Source organism: Nanorana parkeri, unplaced genomic scaffold (genome assembly GCF_000935625.1).
Source record: "Nanorana parkeri isolate BGI_ZX_2015 unplaced genomic scaffold, ASM93562v1 scaffold911, whole genome shotgun sequence".
Taxonomy (NCBI): Eukaryota; Metazoa; Chordata; class Amphibia; order Anura; family Dicroglossidae; genus Nanorana; species Nanorana parkeri.
The window spans coordinates 286608-296143 of NW_017307179.1; the positions used below are offsets into that span (position 1 = coordinate 286608).

A 9536-nucleotide genomic window follows, 5' to 3' on the forward strand; every position below is an offset into this window, starting at 1 on the left:
CCTTCACATCAGCCCCTACTATACATCAGAATACTCCCTTCACATCAGAAGCCCCCCACTATACATCAGAAGCCTCCATTCACATCAGAAGCCCCCCACTATACATCAGAAGGCTCCATTCACATCAGAAGCCTTTAAATCACATTCCCCGTTAGATCGGAAGCCCCCCTAGGCCATAGGCAATGCTTTCTACTGTTGACGCTGCTGTGGCACCTGCACGGGTGGCCGGGATGGCGGTGGACTCCGTATACAGTGTCTGACTCCTTTAAACAACCTATAATGTGCAGTGACAGAGGGGTGGCATGGCAGGGTCGCCATCTACCCATCACATGAGGGTTAAATCTGATTTCACGGGTTAGGGTTATGAGTTAGGCTGAGGGTTAAAGTTGGGTTCAGGGGTTAGGGTTATGAGTTAGGCTGAGAGTTAAAGTTGGGGTTAGGGTTATGAGTTTGGTTGAAGGTTATGGTTGGGTTCAGGGGTCAGGTTCAGAGTTTCGGTTGGGTACAGGGGTCAGGTTCAGAGTTTCGGTTGGGTTCAGGAGTCAGATTCAGAGTTATGGTTGGGTTCTGGGGTTAGGGTTATATTTTAGGTTGAGGATCAGGAGTTTGGTTCAATGTTACGGTTAGGTTCAGGGGTTAGGTTCAGAGTTACGGTTGGGTTCAGGGGTCAGGTTCAGAGTTACGGTTGGGTTTCGGGGATCAGGTTCAGAGTTTTGGTTAGGTTCAGGGGTTAGGTTCAGAGTTACGTTTGGGTTCAGGAGTCAGGTTCAGAGTTACGGTTGGGTTCAAGGGTCAGGTTCAGAGTTACGGTTGTGTTCAGGGGTTAGGTTCAGAGTTACGGTTGGGTTCAAGGGTCAGGTTCAGAGTTACGGTTGGGTTCAGAGTTACGTTTGGGTTCAGGGGTCAGGTTCAGAGTTACGGTTGGGTTTCGGGGATCAGGTTCAGAGTTTTGGTTAGGTTCAGGGGTTAGGTTCAGAGTTACGTTTGGGTTCAGGAGTCAGGTTCAGAGTTACGGTTGGGTTCAAGGGTCAGGTTCAGAGTTACGGTTGGGTTCAGGGGTCAGGTTCAGAGTTACGGTTCGGTTCAGGGGTCAGGTTCAGAGTTACGGTTCGGTTCAGGGGTTAGGTTCAGAGTTACGGTTGTGTTCAGGGGTCAGGTTCAGAGTTACGGTTGGGTTCAGGAGTCAGATTCAGAGTTACGGTTGGGTTCAGGAGTCAGATTCAGAGTTACGGTTGGGTTCAGGAGTCAGATTCAGAGTTACGGTTGGGTTCCGGGGTTAGGGTTATATTTTAGGTTGAGGATTAGGAGTTAGGTTCCATGGTACAGTTGGGTTGAGGGGTTAGGGTTATAAGTTAGGCTGAGGGTTAAAGTTGGGTTCAGGGGTTAGGGTTATGAGTTTGGTTGAAGGTTCCGGTTGGGTTCAGTGGTTAGGTTACATGGTACGGTTGGGTTCAGGGGTTAGGGCTATATTTCCGGTTGGGGATTAGGAGTTTGCTTGAAGGTTCCGGTTAGGTTAGGTTGAGACAATGGATCAGACTTGTAGATCCAGATTAGGTTGAACTAGTATCAAGTTTTCCCGTAGGATTAACCCAAATGTCATATCCATCATAACTGCCACATGGGAGTCAAAGTGTCCCTCAAGTCCATCTTATTGATACCAAGACTTAGGGCCAGTGTTGGGGGTCTTTAGTTGGAATGAGAGCTCCTTCCCTTTCCATACAAGTCTATGGGAATGCAAAAGCAGCTTGCAGCAGGTCAACTGCAAGTCAGGAGGATGTCAACTGCACCTGAAATGAATGAATGATCTCCAAAGCATCTCAAACTGCTGCCAATAGCCTACTGCATTTTACATCCCAAGGTCACCAACCTCCTGGTCCACCTTACCCCAAAGCATTCATGCCGTGTACCCAAAATGTTGACCATCCGTCTGTAAGTTGCAGCAGAAATCAAGACTTGTCACATTTTTGGAGGTCCCCTCCGGTCACATGTGCCTACCCTCATCTGGCAGGAGAGGAACCCGGTCTTCTGATGCTGTAGCCCGTCCTCCTCAAGGTTCAATGCCTTGCCTTGTGTGTTGAGGGATGACCTCTGCACAGCGTTGCGGTAAAGAGAGGGTATTGGAGCAGTCGTGGACTTCTGTCGGCAGGAACGGGTCTTTCCATTTTCCTCTGACCTCTCTTACTCATTGTTCTCCTCACTCGGAGGCTCGTGGAGGTTTTCGGTTACCCCGGCCTAACCTTCGGCCATACAACTGAACTTCTCAACCATATCTGCATGCTTTAGGTGTTGGGTTGCAGCCACGTGATTCGGTGTTTGGCTATGAAGCGAGTGTGCCCAATAAGGTGACCCCTGTCTGTATATTCCAAGTGACCTTCTAGGATTATATGAGGACCATTCGGAGGTCACCCTTGAATCTAATTCCCCCTCCCCCCCCCCCTTCTTTTCCAGGCAAGTTGTACAATGACATTGGCCTGAGCTATGCCCAGCTGAAGGTCTTCTCCCTGGCTGTGGAATGCTTCCAGAAGGCCTTGCCGTTCTGCCAGGAGGATGAGACGGACGGGAACAAGGAGGCGGTGGTGTTGCAGAACCTGGGTGCCGCGTACAACACCCTGGAGCAGTTCGAGGAAGGATTGGACTACCACATGAGGGCGGCGTCACTACACAGTATGATATACTCTACTGGAGACATTCTCCACCGGGGTCCTCCAAAGGGTACTCGGGGGTTCCTTGAGATGTGGCGGAATAACCTCCATCTGATGGTGCCACATAGTTCCGGGGCAAATGCCACTTGAGAGACCCCAATGGTCACATTACATCTTTGTACTGGGGGCATTGTGACTACCACTGTACTGGGGGCATTGTGACTACCACTGAACTGGGGACATTGTGACTACCACTGTACTGGGGCATTGGGACTACCACTGTACTGGGGCATTGGGACTACCACTGTACTGGGGCATTGGGACTACCACTGTACTGGGGCATTGGGACTACCACTGTACTGGGGCATTGGGACTACCACTGTACTGGGGCATTGGGACTACCACTGTACTGGGGCATTGGGACTACCACTGTACTGGGGCATTGGGACTACCACTGTACTGGGGCATTGGGACTACCACTGTACTGGGGCATTGGGACTACCACTGTACTGGGGCATTGGGACTACCACTGTACTGGGGCATTGGGACTACCACTGTACTGGGGCATTGGGACTACCACTGTACTGGGGCATTGGGACTACCACTGTACTGGGGCATTGGGACTACCACTGTACTGGGGCATTGGGACTACCACTGTACTGGGGCATTGGGACTACCACTGTACTGGGGCATTGGGACTACCACTGTACTGGGGCATTGGGACTACCACTGTACTGGGGCATTGGGACTACCACTGTACTGGGGCATTGGGACTACCACTGTACTGGGGCATTGGGACTACCACTGTACTGGGGCATTGGGACTACCACTGTACTGGGGCATTGGGACTACCACTGTACTGGGGCATTGGGACTACCACTGTACTGGGGCATTGGGACTACCACTGTACTGGGGCATTGGGACTACCACTGTACTGGGGCATTGGGACTACCACTGTACTGGGGCATTGGGACTACCACTGTACTGGGGCATTGGGACTACCACTGTACTGGGGCATTGGGACTACCACTGTACTGGGGCATTGGGACTACCACTGTACTGGGGCATTGGGACTACCACTGTACTGGGGCATTGGGACTACCACTGTACTGGGGCATTGGGACTACCACTGTACTGGGGCATTGGGACTACCACTGTACTGGGGCATTGGGACTACCACTGTACTGGGGCATTGGGACTACCACTGTACTGGGGCATTGGGACTACCACTGTACTGGGGCATTGGGACTACCACTGTACTGGGGCATTGGGACTACCACTGTACTGGGGCATTGGGACTACCACTGTACTGGGGCATTGGGACTACCACTGTACTGGGGCATTGGGACTACCACTGTACTGGGGCATTGGGACTACCACTGTACTGGGGCATTGGGACTACCACTGTACTGGGGCATTGGGACTACCACTGTACTGGGGCATTGGGACTACCACTGTACTGGGGCATTGGGACTACCACTGTACTGGGGCATTGGGACTACCACTGTACTGGGGCATTGGGACTACCACTGTACTGGGGCATTGGGACTACCACTGTACTGGGGCATTGGGACTACCACTGTACTGGGGCATTGGGACTACCACTGTACTGGGGCATTGGGACTACCACTGTACTGGGGCATTGGGACTACCACTGTACTGGGGCATTGGGACTACCACTGTACTGGGGCATTGGGACTACCACTGTACTGGGGCATTGGGACTACCACTGTACTGGGGCATTGGGACTACCACTGTACTGGGGCATTGGGACTACCACTGTACTGGGGCATTGGGACTACCACTGTACTGGGGCATTGGGACTACCACTGTACTGGGGCATTGGGACTACCACTGTACTGGGGCATTGGGACTACCACTGTACTGGGGCATTGGGACTACCACTGTACTGGGGCATTGGGACTACCACTGTACTGGGGCATTGGGACTACCACTGTACTGGGGCATTGGGACTACCACTGTACTGGGGCATTGGGACTACCACTGTACTGGGGCATTGGGACTACCACTGTACTGGGGCATTGGGACTACCACTGTACTGGGGCATTGGGACTACCACTGTACTGGGGCATTGGGACTACCACTGTACTGGGGCATTGGGACTACCACTGTACTGGGGCATTGGGACTACCACTGTACTGGGGCATTGGGACTACCACTGTACTGGGGCATTGGGACTACCACTGTACTGGGGCATTGGGACTACCACTGTACTGGGGCATTGGGACTACCACTGTACTGGGGCATTGGGACTACCACTGTACTGGGGCATTGGGACTACCACTGTACTGGGGCATTGGGACTACCACTGTACTGGGGCATTGGGACTACCACTGTACTGGGGCATTGGGACTACCACTGTACTGGGGCATTGGGACTACCACTGTACTGGGGCATTGGGACTACCACTGTACTGGGGCATTGGGACTACCACTGTACTGGGGCATTGGGACTACCACTGTACTGGGGCATTGGGACTACCACTGTACTGGGGCATTGGGACTACCACTGTACTGGGGCATTGGGACTACCACTGTACTGGGGCATTGGGACTACCACTGTACTGGGGCATTGGGACTACCACTGTACTGGGGCATTGGGACTACCACTGTACTGGGGCATTGGGACTACCACTGTACTGGGGCATTGGGACTACCACTGTACTGGGGCATTGGGACTACCACTGTACTGGGGCATTGGGACTACCACTGTACTGGGGCATTGGGACTACCACTGTACTGGGGCATTGGGACTACCACTGTACTGGGGCATTGGGACTACCACTGTACTGGGGCATTGGGACTACCACTGTACTGGGGCATTGGGACTACCACTGTACTGGGGCATTGGGACTACCACTGTACTGGGGCATTGGGACTACCACTGTACTGGGGCATTGGGACTACCACTGTACTGGGGCATTGGGACTACCACTGTACTGGGGCATTGGGACTACCACTGTACTGGGGCATTGGGACTACCACTGTACTGGGGCATTGGGACTACCACTGTACTGGGGCATTGGGACTACCACTGTACTGGGGCATTGGGACTACCACTGTACTGGGGCATTGGGACTACCACTGTACTGGGGCATTGGGACTACCACTGTACTGGGGCATTGGGACTACCACTGTACTGGGGCATTGGGACTACCACTGTACTGGGGCATTGGGACTACCACTGTACTGGGGCATTGGGACTACCACTGTACTGGGGCATTGGGACTACCACTGTACTGGGGCATTGGGACTACCACTGTACTGGGGCATTGGGACTACCACTGTACTGGGGCATTGGGACTACCACTGTACTGGGGCATTGGGACTACCACTGTACTGGGGCATTGGGACTACCACTGTACTGGGGCATTGGGACTACCACTGTACTGGGGCATTGGGACTACCACTGTACTGGGGCATTGGGACTACCACTGTACTGGGGCATTGGGACTACCACTGTACTGGGGCATTGGGACTACCACTGTACTGGGGCATTGGGACTACCACTGTACTGGGGCATTGGGACTACCACTGTACTGGGGCATTGGGACTACCACTGTACTGGGGCATTGGGACTACCACTGTACTGGGGCATTGGGACTACCACTGTACTGGGGCATTGGGACTACCACTGTACTGGGGCATTGGGACTACCACTGTACTGGGGCATTGGGACTACCACTGTACTGGGGCATTGGGACTACCACTGTACTGGGGCATTGGGACTACCACTGTACTGGGGCATTGGGACTACCACTGTACTGGGGCATTGGGACTACCACTGTACTGGGGCATTGGGACTACCACTGTACTGGGGCATTGGGACTACCACTGTACTGGGGCATTGGGACTACCACTGTACTGGGGCATTGGGACTACCACTGTACTGGGGCATTGGGACTACCACTGTACTGGGGCATTGGGACTACCACTGTACTGGGGCATTGGGACTACCACTGTACTGGGGCATTGGGACTACCACTGTACTGGGGCATTGGGACTACCACTGTACTGGGGCATTGGGACTACCACTGTACTGGGGCATTGGGACTACCACTGTACTGGGGCATTGGGACTACCACTGTACTGGGGCATTGGGACTACCACTGTACTGGGGCATTGGGACTACCACTGTACTGGGGCATTGGGACTACCACTGTACTGGGGCATTGGGACTACCACTGTACTGGGGCATTGGGACTACCACTGTACTGGGGCATTGGGACTACCACTGTACTGGGGCATTGGGACTACCACTGTACTGGGGCATTGGGACTACCACTGTACTGGGGCATTGGGACTACCACTGTACTGGGGCATTGGGACTACCACTGTACTGGGGCATTGGGACTACCACTGTACTGGGGCATTGGGACTACCACTGTACTGGGGCATTGGGACTACCACTGTACTGGGGCATTGGGACTACCACTGTACTGGGGCATTGGGACTACCACTGTACTGGGGCATTGGGACTACCACTGTACTGGGGCATTGGGACTACCACTGTACTGGGGGCATTGTGACTACCACTGTACTGGGGGAAATTATTATATATTGATATCATTGATGGTGGTGACGATGATGATGAGGAGGATGAAGATGATGATGATGAGGAGGATGAAGATGATGAGGAGGAGGATGAAGATGAATATTGATGATGAGGAGGATGAAGATGATGATTGATGATGATGAGGATGAAGATGATGAGGAGGAGGATGAAGATGAATATTGATGATGAGGAGGATGAAGATGATGATTGATGATGATGAGGATGAAGATGATGAGGAGGAGGATGAAGATGATGAGGAGGAGGAGGAGGAAGATGATGATGAGGAGGATGAAGATGAATGATGATGATGAGGATGAAGATGATGATTGATGAGGAGGAGGAGGATGGAGATGATGATTGATGATGATGATGAGGAGGAGGAGGAGGATGATGATGAGGAGGAGGATGAAGATGAATATTGATGATGAGGAGGATGAAGATGATGATTGATGATGATGAGGATGAAGATGATGAGGAGGAGGATGAAGATGATGAGGAGGAGGAGGAGGAAGATGATGATGAGGAGGATGAAGATGAATGATGATGATGAGGATGAAGATGATGATTGATGAGGAGGAGGAGGATGGAGATGATGATGAGAATGAAGATGATTGATGAGGAGGAGGAGGATGGAGATGATGATGAGGATCATTGATGAGGAGGAGGATGAAGATGATTGATGATGAGGAGAAGGAGGAGGATGAAGATGATGATGATTGATGATGAGGAGCAGGAGGAGGAGGATGAAGATGATTGATGATGAGGAGAAGGAGGAGGATGAAGATGATTGATGATGATGAGGAGGAGGATGATGATGATGAGGATGATGATGATGAGGATGATGATGATTGATGATGAGGAGAAGGAGGAGGATGAAGATGATTGATGAGGAGGAGGAGGAGGATGATGATGATGATGAGGATGATGATGATGATTGCCTATAGATACAACAAAAGTTTGGTGCTTGGTTCTAAAGCCTTGGTTGATACAATACATGTAATAATGTAATCTGACCACTAGAGGGCGCCAGAGCACTGCCAATAATTGACTCGCTTCTGCCATGATCGGGAATCATTATATACAATGCAGCAATCCATAGCAAGCAGTTACAATGTATCTTTCCTTGTCCTGTGTCTTGTACAATGTTGCCGGGTTACATCTGATTGGTTGATCATCCTTGGTCCCGGCATTGCCCGTGTCTGGGGGGGGGGTATTTGGAGAAGGCAGCAGCCGGTTACACCTAGTGGTCATTGTGATGGGTTGTCATGTGTTGCTGTGTTGCACGTTGCAGGCATGCTCGGTAACCGCAGGGCTCAAGGTCAATGTTTTGGCAACCTGGCGTACGCCCTGAGCCAGCTCGGCGACCACGAGGCGGCGGCAGAGAATTACCTCCACTCTCTGCAAGCGTTTAAAGATTCAGGTATGCAGCAGGTCTCCGGTGGACTGGTATGACACCTGAAGGGGGATCCCGGCTCATGCTGTAGGAGGAGTCGGCATGTCCTTTCGGTTAGAACCCCTGTGTCAGCTCTGGGTCCCCGTTGTGGAGGAGGTAGACAAGCCTGACAAAGGTTTTTACCCTTTCCCACTGTATCCAGGTTCCAATACTGAGCCACAGGCAGAGGCATGCTGGGATTTGTAGTCCAAGCACAGCTAAAGTACAGAGGTTGCCCACTCCATCTATAGCGTTTCCTCTGCTCTACAACTTTGCAGTGATGCTTCTGCACGACAGGGTTCTTCTTCTCAGAGAGATTCTAAATTGGTCACCTCCTATCAGGGACAGGTCCTCTTTGGGCATAGTCACCTATCAGGGACAGGTCCTCTTTGGGCGTAGTCACCTCCTATCAGGGACAGTTCCTCTTTGGGTGTAGTCACCTCCTATCAGGGACAGGTCCTCCTTGGGTGTGGTCACCTCCTATCAGGGACAGGTCCTCTTTGGGTGTGGTCACCTCCTATCAGGGACAGTTCCTCTTTGGGTGTGGTCACCTCCTATCAGGGACAGGTCCTCTTTGGGCGTAGTCACCTCCTATCAGGGACAGGTCCTCTTTGGGCGTAGTCACCTCCTATCAGGGACAGGTCCTCTTTGGGCGTAGTCACCTCCTATCAGGGACAGGTCCTCTTTGGGCGTAGTCACCTCCTATCAGGGACAGGTCCTCTTTGGGCGTAGTCACCTCCTATCAGGGACAGGTCCTCTTTGGGCGTAGTCACCTCCTATCAGGGACAGGTCCTCTTTGGGCGTAGTCACCTCCTATCAGGGACAGGTCCTCTTTGGGCGTAGTCACCTCCTATCAGGGACAGGTCCTCTTTGGGCGTAGTCACCTC

General features: G+C 52.4%; 1 protein-coding gene across 1 annotated transcript in view; it reads left to right on the top strand.

Moving 5' to 3' along the window:
• Positions 1-9536, top strand: part of TTC24 (tetratricopeptide repeat domain 24) — a 19138-nt gene that overhangs the window by 4605 nt on the left and 4997 nt on the right. Inside the window, exons 2-3 of the mRNA XM_018566050.1 lie at positions 2449-2664; positions 8509-8637. Coding sequence (XP_018421552.1) covers positions 2449-2664; positions 8509-8637 — 345 coding nt within the window. The remainder of the gene's footprint in view (positions 1-2448; positions 2665-8508; positions 8638-9536) is intronic.